The 16,667-nt window shown below is 43.1% G+C and overlaps 1 protein-coding gene across 2 annotated transcripts in view; it reads left to right on the forward strand.

Moving 5' to 3' along the window:
• SLC22A23 (solute carrier family 22 member 23) overlaps positions 1-16,667 on the forward strand; it is a 109,756-nt gene that overhangs the window by 59,892 nt on the left and 33,197 nt on the right. For both annotated transcript variants that reach the window (XM_010411286.4, XM_010411285.4), the window contains exon 4: positions 14,412-14,580. In XM_010411286.4, coding sequence (XP_010409588.3) covers positions 14,412-14,580 — 169 coding nt within the window. The remainder of the gene's footprint in view (positions 1-14,411; positions 14,581-16,667) is intronic.

Genomic DNA, 16,667 nt, shown 5'->3' on the forward strand with positions numbered 1-16,667 from the left:
GTTGCACAGGCTGCAGGAGTGGTTTTAATGTAAGACTCTCCTGCTGGGCATACTTTCATTAGCTGGAAATGCTTGGAGATGCTGTGATCATATGGCTCTTTCAATATCAAAAATAATGCCCATAATTATTTTTCTGGAGCTCATTCTGATGTTGGCCAGTTAGGTGTCTTGTTGCCTCATGGGTTTTTCTGTCATAAAAAAAAATTAAATTCAGATATCTTTATAATTACAAATTCCTATCTGTCTCTGAAATAAATTGTGCCTTCTTTGAATGTTTCTAGGAGGTTAATGAATAATTGACTACTGAGTAAAGGGAAGATCCTTTTAACAGGCAATTGAATCTGGTGTGATGTATGAAAATTAATGGTTAGGCTTAGAGCTTTAAATGTGATATAAATATTTACAATATTTAGACATGAAGATGTCCTAATTAGCAACAATTTCAAACATTGTTATTTATTTTGCATGCCTCTCAGTGAATTCAGTTTCCAAAAAAATGAAGCTTGGAGTTTCTGTATTTAGGACCTGTATTTGAATGCAAGGACCCTTGTTACATTATTTGTGATTAGGTGAGGGAGAGCAGGTCTGGATTTGGGGTTTTTTTCCTTTCTCCTTAACATTTTTTCCTCTTTGTTATGCTTGTGCAGGCATTTGTTCAAATTGAAAAGTAAGCTCTGAGTCTTTGTACCTTCTAGGAAGGAAGAATGTGCAATGATTTTTAAAATAGAAAATATTTTACGTTTGTTTCTTTTATAGTTGCTTTTATATGTTAGTTGCTGATAAGTCACTAATAAATCAGTGCAAGCCCTGCACGCCTACACTTCTCCTTCTTTGAACACAGCTTGGATATTTTTTGCTCCCCCCTCTCCTCTGTGTGGTGAACTGCACAGGGAGTTTTCCTGTGTTGCAGAAGGATTTGGAAATGAAGTTGCTGGCCACACTTCAGATCTTAATCTTCTTTGCTGTTTGCAGATGATTCTTTGCCAGTCAGCTGGGTCAATATTAAAACCAAGCTGTGCTGCCTAGAACCGGGAGACTCCATCTATATCAGTGTTCCCAATTTCTCATATCTGGAGTTCCAAAATTGCCTACAAATTGAGTTCCCTTAAAGGGAGGAAGGCCACAAGTGACAAGGCTCAGCCATGTCCAGCCTGCCAGTGAACTGCACTGCCAGCCTGGAGCAAGGCAGGGGCTGATGATTTGCTTTGTTCTCTTTGTGTTTACCAGCATTTGTCTTCTCCTTTTAGGGGCTTGCATACCACTTTCTGCCAGTCATGAGGGAATATATTAATGTGGTTAAGTTGTCCCTGGGTGGTGGTGGTATTGTTGTTATTATAGTTACGTGTTGTTCTCAATTCCACACCCCCTAAAAAAATAGTATTTTCTTTTTGCTTTGATTTTTGTTTATGTGATTATGCAGAAACATACCAGGACAGCAATGGAAATGGCAGCCTGACAGTAACTAGCTCAGCAATTCTCAGTCTTTCAAATCCTCAGCTCTTCTGTATCCATTTGTTTCCATTTCAAAGGTGGTCTGCCTTGTAGTTGACTTTATTTTAATCAAATGCATGTGAGTACAAGGCTGTGTAGTGGATGTGTTATTTATAACCCTACAGCGTCAGGTGCAAAGTGATCTGAGCAACAGCTTCTGGTCAGGTTAAAAGAAAAACCACCGCAGGGTGAAGGTTATAGCAATGACTTAACTCTACGTAGGCAAAGGTGCAGGTGTGTGGTGTCTGGATTTTGGGGTGAAGGAAACTTATTACTGGTAGTGAAAACATTGGAAGCTGGTTGTCTGTTCTTGGACTACCCATCCTCTGTATTTACTGGCAATTTTCACTTGGGCAGTGAATGCTGGAAAATACAGCCAGGGAGGTGAGGGCAGGGGAGTGAGCTTTACTGTATGACAGCACATCTCGGTGCCCTGGGAGCTGCGAGTCTCTTGCTGGAGAGTGGAACAGAGGGCAAAAGCTAATTAGCTGCTTTGCAATTTTTTTCTTCATAAAAAGGTCATTTTTTATTTCACTATCAGCGCACTTGTTCTGCACAGCGGGTGCAGGAGGCAGAGCGAGCAAAATAACAGGATCCTTCCCCACTTGCTGCTCCGGGCCAGGCTGGTACCTGTGCTCTCTCCCAGCACTGTGCCGAGATTGTATACAAAGCTGCACAGGTTCTGTGTGGCTTGGGCTGCTCCCACGTTTGGGATTTCTGATGCAGATGTCTGGCACCTCACTCATCTGGAGCAAGTCAGGGTGTTATGTCACCCAGCCTTTGTGAGTGCCTGACATTTCCTCTCCTTTGGGCAAGAGCTGGAAAGGAAGTTGGTGTATTTAGAAAAGGGGTTTTTTTGTTTACTTCTGTCTATTCATACTCTTGGTAGAAAAGATATTCCTGCTTCCGTGTGAAACATCTGGCTAAATTGTAACTGTGAGGAAGTGGCTGAAGAAATGGCTTAACTGAATTGTTGTTTAGTCATTAATTTTGTAGCTCTAATTTCTAAATTCTGTATTTCATTGTGGCATAGCCATATATAGCCTCATATTGCTGTTAAAATAAGCAAAGAATAATAATAACACAAGGCCCCATTATTAAAAACCTGAGCTTACATTTGGTGCTCTGTATTGAGGCAGGCAGTGCCGCAGGAGGGTTCTTCCCCATGCAAAGCCCTCAGGAGCCACCTGGAACAGACCAAGTTTTCCAGTTCCTCCAGCTCTGGCCCTGTTTTTAGATGAAAAAACACTGATTAAACCTTCCCTGTGTCTGGGAATGTCATGCAAGTGAACAGGGAGGTGTAAAGAGATCTGCTTACTGTCCAGTGCCAGAGAGCCTTGTGCAGCAGCTTTCTCTAGGGGTCTGGAGAAATTCCAAATTTGATTAGAAACATCACCCAACAAGACAGGGGAGCAGTTTTTGTCTTCTCTGCTTCTGTAAACATATACAAGTGTAAGCGAACATTAATTTTATTTTTTGAATTATGTGTCCACAGTCTTTGTTTCAGCAAAAACAGATCTTTCAGATTTGGTGATGCTTACTTCCCATGTAACCCAGAATGCCTTTTGGATATAGTTCTTTAACTGGTAACTTGGTAAAATCTGGATATAAGGTACAAGGCAGTTTTCCTAATTGGACTGTGCAACTCGTAAGGTAAGACTGTAGTCAGGAATCAGTTCCTTGTTCCCACAAGTGTTTGAGAAAGCAGTTTGTAGGTTTGTGGTGTGAATAGTCTGGCAAAGGGCTCTGCCCTCTTTTCATAGGGATGTTTTGCCCTTGAGCCATGTGCCTGGTGCTGCTCTGGAGTCAGGGAGAGTGTTTCTTATTCTGTTGGATGTGTAATTACCTGACTTGGGAAATAGTCAAGCCCCTAAGACATTCCTGTGTTGCTTTTGGGGGAACACATACCCAGAGTGTGCTCAGGTTTGCTGTGTGTCTGCAGGTACAGGGGCTTGCCCTGGGAGCTGGTGTTGTCCGAGCCCTGGAGCTGAGGACCCACTGTCACACCAGAAAAGGCAGGATCAGCTATGGAGGCTTTTTTCCTCCTATCTCCCAGCATTTTTCTCATGGATAGAAATTCTCATGTAGTTTACCACGTTCCTATGTGGTTGAATACGGTTAGGGCGCAAATAGGTGTTTGAGTGGAAAACTGATCTCAGCTCTTGTACTTTTCCAGTTCAGCCCTTTTTTATCCCCCTGCTGGCTCTGCAAGAAGACAAAGGAAAATTTGGAAACAGTAACTGAATTATTTCTGTTGTGTCAAGCAATGGAATGATTTATTCAAAGCTGAGTGTGGGAAGGAAATCTGATGCAATGAGCCAGGGGCAATCCCTCTGTTCATTATCTCTCCCCTCCCATGACCACAGTCTTCTTTTCGTCATTCTTTCTCACTCTCCCACCTTCTATACATTTTTCTCTTGCTACAAGAGGGTGGTAAATATAGGAGCTTTTTTTGAAGTACCTGAAACTGTTCCCTGAGCAGGGATGATCTAACACCACACACAGTGCAACTCATGCATAGGAAACAGCACATAAGATTCATGTTGTCATTTATATACTATAAGCAATCTAAGTATTGATGCACAAACAAAAATACAATTAGTGGAGAAACTGCTTGCAGTGTGCATTTGTCTTCAAAGTCAGTAGCAGAACTTACAGCAGAGACAACCTCCCTAAGATCCTCTGACCTTAAGAGTACAGCTTGACTGTACCTAGGCAAGGTGAAGTCTACACCAGGCTCTGCCAGGTGGTCTCCTAGACAGCATTAACTCTACCCACAGCTCTTATCTTTGTACCATCACAGGTACGGCAAAGCACCACTTAACAGGAGTTTGAATTTGAAACAAAAAATAATGTGGAAAAACTTAGATACTGCTAAGAGAAGGTTAAAAGTCATTCATTTCTCCAGGTGTGGGTATGGGTGTATATCTTCACAATTTTAGCTGTAGCTGTGATGTGTACAAAGTCTACTACTATTGTAATCAGAACACGTGAAATCCGCTTTCATGAATTGCAGCTGGATTCTTTCCAAGGAGCTTGGTTTCCTTTTAATATTGGGTTATTAATTAGCTCAGCAATTCATTCTAGTTTTATTTGGAACAAATCAGCAAGTGTTGCCATATTTCAACTCCTCTGTAAGTGGCAGGAGTTTCTTGAAAGAGGTCTTTCACCGCAGAGAAGTGAGCATACCCCATGGGAGGATGGCTTCTACTTGCAAAGATCCCTCTATTCCCAGCCTACTTGCTGGCTTCCATAGAAGGAAGATGTGAAGAAACATGATCTTTCTCTTTTCCAAAGTTTTTACAAAGCAATAGGAGACTTTCCATCCATTCAGCAAAAAAATTGAGCTCTTACCCCTGTTTTAACAGGATACATTAATATTTGAAACCAATGAAGCTACATATTCATCTTGGCTGTGAGAGACTCTTGAACAAACTCACACATTTTTCAGGGTTGAGTCTAGATAAACTTTGAATCCCAGTGGATGTTTTTGGGTGGTCTGGTTTGGTATTGCACAGATATCCTTAGTGCAGCAATTTACATGGAGATATGAGATGGTGGAGGCGTTGTAATGCCAGTTCCCTTTTTATTGTTCTTCACTGTCTTGTCAGATTTTACCAAATCAAAGAATTCTGGTACTTAACAGGAAAAAAGTTTTCACACATGGTATTTGTAAAGACAGCAAGGAAGAAATTTAAGGAATATTTAAGCTTTGGCAATTACAAGGTCATTTTAATTATGTATGTGACAGCAGCATTTGAGGGATATTCCACTGTGCTCACCTCTCTGTGTGTGCAACTACAGGTGTGTTAGCCTGCTGAGTTACCCTTGGCTTGAAACAGAGATGTGCTTGGAGAGGACTGGAAAGGCAGTGTTCTTTCCCTGACAAGTTTTGTGCACTGTCACTGAGCCCATTGAATTATGCTCTTTGCTGCAGAAGTGCCCACAAACCAGCCACAAGCAGACCCCACTGTACAGAGCACTCTGTGTGCACAGAGGGGTGGAAAGTGTTCTCTACAGCATAGAGATAATGCATTTCACATAAGGAATAAAAGCCTGTTACTAAAAACTTAAGACTTGATTTGAATGAAAAATGAAACTTTCATTGCTACAGGAAGCAGGTTTTTTCCCAAGGTAGGATGTCGTATCTTTTTCCCTTTAAAATCTATTGACCAAAAGGAAATCGTCACTGGTCTTTCCTCTTTTTGCCCTAGAATATGTTTTTTCTTCCCTTATGGGAATGTTACTTGGAAGATAAAAGCTCACTGGGAAACGGAAGGGGAAAAGTAATATCTGTACTACTTCTAACTGTGCACCATCTGCTTTTATATCCGGAGGAGTTTTCTCACCACCTATACATTACCACAGCCTCATTTTTCTTTTTGTATCCTCATGGGCTTAAAATTAGAGGAGGCCTGACCAGGGGCTATCCTGCCTGTGCTTATTCAGGCACAGTGGTGGTGTGCAGTGTTTGGCATGGTTCTCTCTTGTAGGGCGGGCATCCCCGTTCTGTCTGTCTGCCTGTCTCTGCCTTCCCCAGACCTGTGTCAGGGTTAATGCTGAACCCCAGAGACAGGGAATTATTAATGCAAAAGTCACCCCTTAGTCTGAGTGGCACCTCCTTCTCCAGTGAATGCATGTGTTGTTTAAAGCACCCAAAATATAGCAGCCCATTGGCTCTGAATCCCTGCAGGTCCCCTTTCACAGTGTTCATTAAATATCTATCCAGAGTTCGTGGCATAAATCTTTTAAAACGAGGGTGCCCTGGGGGCCAAATGTGTGACAGCCTTTCACAAAGAGGCTCACTAATTGCTTCTGATTAAATCGCCGGCACTTCTGCTGGCCCTCAGTGCATGCTTTCAGCCAGCACTGCGGTGTTCTGGGCTCTCTCCGACATGGTGATGCCACCTGAGCAATTCAGGTCCTCTGAGATGGAATGGGTTATTCAGGGCATCACCCTAATTTCCACTGATTGCATCTGACATCTCAGGGGGATCAGGGGAGGAAAAGGAACTAGGGGCTTTTGCCTTTACAGTTATATCTACATGTTACACGTATCCATAAATATGCACGTGTGTGTGTGTTTATATATATGCACATGTGTATGGGGTTACAATTGTATTTATGAGAGGTTAATAAACAGCACCCAATGTTTGCTTAGACTCTGTGTATGTAAGCACATGGAGGGCTTGTTTTAAAGTTGACACAAGTGAAAGGAGCAAGATGCTTTCCGGGGCTTGTGCCTCTGGGTGTGCAGTGCTTCAGACGAGCTGTCTCCCTTTGACCTGAGGGAGGGGGTGCAGGGCAGGCAGAGCTTTATTATGACCTAAAAAGCACCAAGTACATTTCTTGGTCCTCCATTTAGTTTTCTTCCATGCTTGTCTTTTCTGTTTGATAAGCTAGGCTGCAACCAACTCAAGTCTCCCGTGTCAAATTCTTGTTAGCAGTATGCAGTTCTGCTGAGAATGTGCTCAAATCCAGGGCTCAGCGCATTTATTCACTCATCCAACAGCATGATGGTAATGGTGAAAAAATCCTCCTTGGAGGAGCACCTCACGTGGGACCAGCGCTTGCAGAGAGAGGGGCTGCCCTGCTGTCTCAGTGAGCTGGGAAGCATTTAATAGACCTGAAACAAGGTGTTAGGCTGTTAAGTCTTTGTTCCTGCTTCTTTGAGGATCATCATCCATCTGGAGGTTGCAAACCGAGCTTTTGAAACAGCTGCTGTTGGAATATTGTTTGCCAGTTGGTAAATTAAGAGATGTGCAGATTTCCAACTATTTAATTTCTTCTCTGTTCTTATTTTAAGTAGCTACAATGTTGTTAAAAATTCACTAACAAATACAGATGCAGATCCCTTTCAACTAAAGCATCAAAGAAAATGAGCTCCTCTGATACATCTCACACCAGTTTTTGTTTCAGCTCCTCTCATACACTCCTGTCAAAAAGATGCCAGTAATGATTTAGATCCTGCTAAGAGAAAAGGTGCCCGCTGTTGAGAACAGCAGAGGTGTTACGTTTGCAAAACATTGCTATGACTGATTGTGCATTTCCTTTAGAGAAAGCCACTTTTTTGGAACAAGAAAGAGTTTTGTGAAAAAACAAATATTTATATGGGTTTGGAGAGTATCTTAAGGGGGGTAGGAAATTCTAGACTGGAGGTGCATGAGAATTTTTTTATAGAGGGCAATTAACATATATAGAAATGTATGTCATGATAAAGCTTTTTAATCACTTTTTAATTTCATTTAAATTAAGTCATCTTAATACTGAAATTAGTGTGTTCTGTATCTACTCATTTCTCATGCTCTTTGTCACTGCTGATTGGGTTTCCAGGGGCATTCTCCTTGTGTTGTTTCATAATGCTGTTATTCACATACTGGAACTGTCACCAAAAGTCACTGTTGACTGGGAGCTGCAGAGATGCTGCTTGTTTCCTCTGGAAGTAGGATAAATGGCAACTGCAGTACCTAAAATGTGATTTAATATTTCTTTGGGTTTATTACTTTGTGAATGGCAGGCAGCATGGTGTGTTAAAGGTTTCTTACACAGCAAGCCTTCTGTTTTGTAAGATGTTGTTTGTCTTGTGCAATGTAAAATTTGGCAAATACAGATGCCATGGCAGGAGCAGAGGAATGACACGTGCTTCTTTCTCTGCCACTGAAGCTCCTTGGGAGACAGCTTGCAGCCAGGGCATGGTTGCAGACATCTCTGCATCCCATGCACTGGTCAGGCAGCCTCTGCTCAGGGTCTCCTGTCCCTGGAGAAGCCAAGGTCACCCTTGACCTGCCCTTCTCAGCTGCATATGCATCATGCCCGGGAAGTCCACAGCTCCTGCAATTGAGGTAATGAGGATTAAGCAAACACCCTGCATTGAACCCAACCTGGCTCCGTGTTTGTGGTCCAAACCCTCCACCTGTGGGTAGCTACAGACTGTCTACAACTCAGAGGAGAGCTTCTCCTAAAATATCCTGACCCAGCTGAGCAGTACCAGGCTTGAAATAGGGATGGTGTGTTGCTCATTTGTGCCTTACAGGAGTGAGTCAGGCATGTGGAAAGTAAAGAGAGGGAAAGTTGCACTTTGTGTTTTAGTTGGATTGTGCATGAGAGGTGTAGCCATATTTACTTTTTTCATGCTATGCCTCTCTGTGAGGCCCCATAGTGTATCTAAAGGGTATTTTGCCTGGCATCAGTTTTAGCACTATCCTGGTCCTTGCACACCAAATGAACATCTGATCTAATTTTGGTAAGAAAGAAATCTGTTCTGAGTACATATTTCCCCATCAAGATGGCTCCATCCAGTAGATCCAGGCTATCCACTGAGGTCAGAAATTAAGTGTGCCCCTGCACGTCTGGTGAGGTGTCATGCTGGCTGCCTGCCTTGGTGCCAGCCTGACGGCTCCATCAGCTCAGCTTATGTCAGTGCACAGGCGACTGATTTGACACATTTTAAATGTGTTAATTAAATGGTGGGCTAGCATGTGTCTGAAAGAACTCTCACCAAACCGATGATGTGTAGAAAAGTACCTTTGAAGGAGCACCTGTGTCACTTCACAGATGTATTTTAGAGTAACTTCGGTCCTGATGTGCTGTTGGGGGAAAATAATACTATTTTCTTACTCGGCCATTGGAGGTTCAGTCTATTACTGTTCTCTTTGCTTGGAAGTGGATTGGATTTCTCCAGAGAGGATATTAGATTTTTCCTTCCCTTTCACTCTGTCTCTGTCCTGTGCTTACATCAATTGGTGGTTGTCTGTGCACTGCTGTGTGTGTGATAACCTTTACTTCCACGAGTTACTTCATTTGCTGTTCCCTAATAAACTGTATTTACACGTGATGCTTCTTTCCACCTGGTGACAGCAAAGGCAATCAAGATGATGTGTTCCTTGTCTAAACTCAGCCAGGAGTGAGTGCTGGCTTAGCCTGGGCCGTTTCAGCCAGGACTGAATCACAAGTGTGGTGATTGAGAGATGAGAAGTGTATGTAGCCCATAGGTAGGGCTTGCAGCTCTTAGAAATTTGTGTCTAGTAACCAAGGGGAAATTTGTGTATATAAGCAAATATGCTGGATTTTATTTTCCTGTCCCCCTAGCAGCCAGCTGCGACCTTGTCTGGGAGTTATTGATAGTTTTTGCTGCAAATTTATCTGATCAGCTAGCCAAAAGCTGGCTTTGGGGCCGTGTTATTCTAGGAGTATTGAGATGATTTGTTTACAGCAGAGGGCAAATCCCACAGAGAGTGTTGGAAGAAGACAAGGTCCCAGAGGTTTGAGAGAGCTTGGTGGGAATTAGGAAACACAGCAGCAGCAGGGACAGGGTGACCTCCCAGCAGTCTTCAAGATCACTGTGACAGAGGTTCCTCGTGCCAAAGGGGTGACCTCAGGGAGCATGGAGGTGGTGGGACGTGCTGGAGGTGCTGAACAGCTTGGGAAACTAAATTCTCTTAGAGATTTTTTTTTTATTTCCTTTTGTGCTCTGATGAAAAGCAGAGTCCAAAATGCAAAATTCTTTCTCAGGGTCACATCCTGCACTTGATTTTTGGCTGAGCAGAGCAACTGCTGGGGCTGAGGCAAACACAGCCCTGCTGCTGTAGTATGTTACTGTCACTGGGAATTTCTGGTGTCCCACATTTTACACCTAAAGCTATGTTGCTGGAGAATTCTTCTCAAATTATGAGTGTCTTCTCAAATTATGAGTGTCTTTCACCTGAGTCTCATTATTTTCCTCCCTTTTGGAGCAGAGGAACATCTTAGAGGGGTGCTTAAATTAAGGGTATTGGGTGTGCAGTAATATGGGGGAAACTGTCAGAAATTGGGGGATTTTGTTTGGGGGTTTTTTAATAAAATGTGCAAATGTGAATTTGAATCTAGAATCAGACTGTCTCCTTGGGGATTTTTTCAGTGTGAATGCTGTTGGCCAGACTTCAGATGCTTTGTCTTGGCCATTTTCTCTAAGGGATACTCCTATATAATTACAGTCTTGGTGGCTCACAGATGGAAACTGGGCAAAGAGAGAAAACTGGAAAGGCACAAAAAGCTGCTACCTTGTGGTTTCACATGCAGCTAACACTTGGGCTGCAGAACAAGAATTGCTTTGTGTTTTGGGTCTGGAGATGGGCGAGTGAATGGTAGAGAATTGTTCAGGCAGTGCAGTGTGGCCTCTTTTTCCTCTTGACACGTTGTTTGCAAATGACTTAACTTCTTTATTTTTGTCTTTAAATAAAACTGTTTGCCTTTCATCCTTGTGCAAATATTCTAAGAATAAATGTCAGCCTTTTAAGACAAATGAGAGGGTTTTGGAAATCTGAAACAGATCATTACCAGTGTGCAAGTGGAAGATCAAGTGAGAAAGGACAGGATGTGGCTCTTAGTCTCTCCATGGCAGTGACAGCTTACCTGGTGGGATTTGGAGGAGGTGGGCTACGCAGTGCCATGCTGTGTGGCAACATGAGCTGATGTTAACCTAGTGATACTGCAGTTCTTTCCAGTCTCCTGTCTGTATGTTCATAGACTGCTTCTTCCACAGCTGCAGGTGGAGAGGATGGGACAGAAAAGCCAGCTGGAAAGGGGAGAGGATAACATTTCAGATGTCAGGCTGTGGCATATTTAAGTGATTTTATCTCCATTTCCCATCTTCTTTTACAGAAGAGGCTGCCTGAAAAACTGTTGTAAAGGATGATATCAGCCCAGTTTATCCATCCCAGTGCCAGGGAGAGAAGCTGTTAGCAAAGACAGTTTGCCCTTTCTGATGCAAAGTCCTTGTACCTCTTGTCTCCAGTGCTGGTGCATTCGCATTGTTTAACCTGGTGTCCGACCTGTGGTTTTATCATGCCTCTCTCTGCTGGTGCCCAGGGCAGTGACCTCCTGCACAAGGCAGTGGGGCTGAGTCCCCGGGGCACTGCAGAGGTTTTTCATTAGCTCCCTCACTCACACCCCAACAAGTCTGAGAGCTCATGGGCATAACATGTCTGGCCCCAGGACCCGGTTTCCACACTTCCCAGCCAAAGGTATATGCTGTGCAGTGAGTCTCGTGTGTTCACTGTCTGTGCCTGTGATGCCTGTGGGGCCCAGGTCTGGAAAATACCTGGGGTAAGACGGCTGCCCTCAGGCTGGGTTGTGTGTAGAGTGGTTTTGCCACAGGGGTTGTCTGGGTCCAGCTTGTTTGTCCACTGTTGCTTAGTGCCTATTGACTGTGAGAGAGCCTGTCCCATGTGTCCTGAGCATGCCTGATTTCACTGCCCAAGTACTGCAGGACTGCTTTGCATGCATGTTTTAACTTGCCTGTACGATCACTTGCCAGGGACTTAGGGAAATTAGGTCTCTGAGTTGGATCTGCTGCTCTGACTGAGCTGCATAGAGTAGAAATGCTGGGCAAGGAAGCAGAATCCTTTACATGCGTGTCTCCTTGTCCACACAAAATTTTGCAAGCTGAGCAAATGGATGTATCTGAGAGTTTCTGGTATTGATGATAATTTCCATGATTAGCGTGTATGACAAGGGCTTGCTCCATGCTCCACGAAGTAACTGAGATGGAAACTTTTTCATTGATTCAGGAAGCTGGATCTTGCTCGCTCGATTTGCCATGGGTGGGTAAAGCTGATCTCAGTCTTGTAGTGATTTTGTCTGAGCTGGTAGTTTTATCACGTGAACGGGGTGGAAATTGTTGCGGCCACAGAGGCCTCGTGCCTGGGTGCATGGAGGCCTCAGTGTGAGCATCAACTGGATGCCTTTCCTGCTGCTAGGGCACAGCTGCTGTGGAGAGTGGCTTTGCTGCAGAGGTGGGAAAGGGTTGACTGATAGATGCTTGCTAAAAACTGCAGTGCTGAATCCTTTTTTATACAAAATTGAAGCCAGATATATTGGAATGTCAGTAGGCTGTCCTAATACCTAGAACATTTCAACAGAGAGGTGATATTTCATATGCTGCTGCTGTTGCTTGAAAGTCAAGCTACAGCAGAGATTATTTTTTTGTCGTCTCCAGCTTTTTTAGAGGAAAGGGCAGAAATTGATCATATGCATGTGATAATCCAGAGAAGAAAATAGATGCTAAACAATCTCTGAAGCCATATCCTTTCTATACAATGAATAACTGCTGCATGTGGAGTTTTTTACTGCGCACCAGTGATTTAAAAAATATACTTCTATTATGTGGACACCTCTTCCTGACTTTATATAAAAGTTGATATCTTGGTTATTTTTATTTTTACCTGATACTAACCTGAGCAATGCAATTGAAATGACAAAGCCTTACGTATCTAATGCAGACTTCCCATTTCTATAGCAACAAAACTCAACCTTGTACTTAATGAAGGAATATTGGAGTGTGACTTTAAGGTTTAGAAAAACAAACAGAAGCAGTTTTATTTGGAGATTAGAGAAATAAAACGGAAGTGATCTCTTTGCATAGAACAAAAAAAATTGCCTAGGCTTGAGGTACTTCATTAGTAAGAATGAAACCATATTAATGTCATAAGGAGCTCTGTGTTTTAATCTTGTTTACCAAACTAAAATGTAAAAGCCTTTTATATCATACAAGAGTCTTTGAGGGCTTTTTCTCCCCATTTTGTTTCCAAAGCTGCTGTGTTTGTGGTTAGGCTAATGAAAATTTGGGCTGCCTGACAACAGATATATTTTCCTTTTGTATTGGCAAAAATCCATTGGTAGTTTTTGTATTGGCTGTAAAGAAAGGGAGCACGTGTTGTGTTTAATCCTACATTTGATCTACAAGGTAGTTCCTGGTCGGTTAGTTTAAATCTGTGTTACAGTGATATATGCTGACAAGCTGCAGATTAGAGAGTGAATGGAGGAGCAGCTGTCATCTCTTTCTATTTTCTTACAGTTTTTCAGTTGCTATTTTAATAACCATTGAATTCTAGTTTAAAACAACCATAGGGAACACCCCATAGAAAAACAACAATGCCGACAGCAACATATCACGAATGTTTACAAGCCTCTTTCTGTATCAGCATTCCAATAAGTGCTACGCAACATTTGTGGCAGGTTTATTGAGCTAAAGAATTAGTCTGTGCAAGCGGATGTGGGCAAATGGGAAATATGAAATAGAGGCTTCTATTGCAATCTTACTGGTGAAAAAATTTCCACAAGCCAGTCCAATTTTTGTGTTTGCTGTTTCTTCTGTGACTTCTTAAATTTTTGTTGGTAGGCTGTGATTCTGATAAATTCATTTTCTGACTGAATAAAAGATAGCCAGAATTCAGGGTTTAAGGAAACATTTTATCTACTAAACTGAGTTTTATCTACTCTCTTGTCACAAGACAGCTGAGGCAACCAAAGATGCCAGTGATGATGGTAAACTGCCCCACAGCAAAAGGAAGGATGGAGGGCAGGATAAGACAGATGGGAGGTTGGCTTGTTTGAAAGTTGATCAAGATAAGCTATTGGGAAAAGCAAACCCAGAAACAACACGCTCAGCAAAATCCAGCTTGGAATTGGCTGAGTCGGAGCATATTAAGCTGTGGGCAGGTGGCATCCCGTATGAGCTGAGAGCCTGCATCCTGCTGAGAGCTGTGCTCTTCTGCCTCCCAGCAAACTGTTTGGAAAGGCAGGTGGTGTCTCTGAGAAGTGTGAAAAGGCATGACCCAAGATCTTTGGCTTATGTTTAACTCTACATTCCCTTTTAAAAATAAATACCTTATTACTTGGTAAAATGCTTCCCTAGGCAGAGACTGAAGGAACTCTGGCAATGAGGATACAGCAGGTATATGGAAATTGCAATGTTTCCACCCCAGACACCTGTTAATGGGCTTCTCTAGAGCCTAAATATGGGAGGAAGCAAAATTTATTTGATTCTGCATAACTTTGACCAAAGCTCCTGAAGGACATGAACTCCCTGGAAGTTTCTTAGAAATGTTTTGAGGGTGTCTTTGCTGGTGGGGGGCTGATTGTCTGTGTGCTCTGTGTTTCAGGGATAGAGCTGTGTCCTCCCGGGCACCGGTTCATGATCACCATGGTGTCGAGCTTCATCGAGATGGCAGGGCAGTTCCTCATGCCGGGGCTGGCTGCCCTCTGCAGGGACTGGCAGGTCCTTCAGGCCGTCATCATCTGTCCCTTCCTGCTGATGCTGTTCTACTGGGTGTAAGTATTTCTTCCTCCTGCCAGGTCAAAGACAGCGAGCTCCTGACGCTCAACTTGGGAGATGCTCCGCTCTTGGGAAGTGTGTGTGCTTCACAATACATATGAGCCTTTCCCTCTGTTCTTCCATTCACCTTCTGCAAAGGCTTGACTTTGAAATAAGAAAGAGTAACTTTATAATCTGCTGTAGTGTGCACATATACTACATCCTGCAGCACGGTGGGCATGTGGGAGATAGTCCCCTTTCACTAAGATGAAGTTGCATTTTGTTATTATTCTGGCTGTCACTTCCCCTTTAAAGGCTAAAATAGTTCTTGAGAGGATGCATCCCAGCCTAGCTGTTGTCAGATTGTGACTGCATGGCTGTATTTTCCCTTAATACCTATGTTGTGGTTCTGGACTGACACTGTTTGGTGTCTTTGATCCAAGAAAAGTTACAAATAACATCTGTCAGCCCTGGAACAAGCACACTTGGATGTTTTGTGTGCGTGAGGTAATCAGCCCTGAACTAGACTTGATTTTGCCCAAATTAGCACATGCTCTGCTGAAGTCTGGATGGCTGGGCTGTGCCAGGCAGTGGCTCAGGATTGTTCCTACAAGGAATTCCCTGCTCCCAACTGGTCCCACTCCTCTCTGCCTGTGGCACTGTGGTGTTGGTATGGCTATCCTGGGAGAAGTAGGATGGCTTTCACCTTGGGAATAGTGCCATGTCCATCCCCACCGTGAGTTTATAAACATTCCAAAAACTATTTATTTGTTGTTCTGTCTTAATAGTGACATGCAGTGGTGGCATAAGACAACAGAGACTTATGAGAGCAGTGTTGTACAAAACCATAACAATAAGAGCATGCTAGATCATTAATTTGAAAAATAACACTAGCAAGTCTAAAATATTTAGTAGTTGTGCACTGAGAAAAATGAAGAAAAAGGCCACTACTCTGTGCAGGACCAAGCTTGTTATGTACCATGGTGAGCTAGGCTGCTAGTTGTAATGCCTGACAAGTTACAACATGTAAAAACTTGTTACAGTATGTAAGAATTTTTAACAGTTATATTTTTGTGTTAACTTCTTACAGAGCCCTCCCGTGTTGATGGTGGTAACCCTCAGTGGGGATTTCACTGCTTATTCCCAAGGTAGACATGCCTCAGCATGGGCAAAATGCAGCACTCAGGAGAGTTACAAGTCCCTTGCAAGATAATGGCAGCAGAGGTGGGGGTGTTACCCCTGTATTCCAACATACAACATTTAAATAGCCTCATCTTGATAGTGTTAATCTTGATGAATAATGAAGAGTGGTTTTGTTCACCTGTGATGCTGTTCTCCCCTCCCATACCTGCAGTATGTTATGCACATGCTGGTCTGCTCCAAAGCCTCCTGTTGTGATGCCCTCCAGCTGAAGTGCCTGATGTCCACCACTGGATAAAACCCAATATCAAGCATGATGTTTATAGATATTTGTGTCCATAAGGATGGTACAGTAGTATGGAGATGCCTAATGAACATGGGGGATGGCATGGAGAGCAGACATCCCTCCCTCTTCTGGAGGCCACACATTTTCAGGTGGCTTTGGCAGGGTCGCGTACATTCCTGTTGAGAGGTCGTTCCTGGGTGACATTGAAAGCAACAGGAAATGCTAACATTTATTTTGTAATCTGCAAGAGCTCTGTGGCTTTTTAGCTGGGCAGGGCAGGCAAACCAAGCAAATGAGTCCCCCTCATATTGTGGGACATAGCAGCTAGATAAATAGTGGTAATAGCCAGAGGATCGGGATTAACGCAGCCCAGGATTTTTCCATTTGCAGAAATGAACCTTGGTTGGGATGCCTATGTAATTATATTGTCAGTACAGTATGTGCTTTTCTCTTAGGCTTTTCACTTCCATCTGTTGCATATTCTCTGGAAAGTGTTACCATTTTATTACCTCTCTCTTTCCTTCTGAATGGAACGTGCGCCCCCAGCATGTGTTACAGATAAAGGAAGAAAACTGATTGGTAATAAAAGAAGAACTGGAAAACTGCACTGCTTGTTAATTCTGCATCGTGTACCCAAAGCAGTGAGTCCAATAACAGATTGCAAATAGCCCCTGCACT

Source organism: Corvus cornix, chromosome 2, assembly GCF_000738735.6.
Source record: "Corvus cornix cornix isolate S_Up_H32 chromosome 2, ASM73873v5, whole genome shotgun sequence".
Classification (NCBI taxonomy): Eukaryota; Metazoa; Chordata; class Aves; order Passeriformes; family Corvidae; genus Corvus; species Corvus cornix.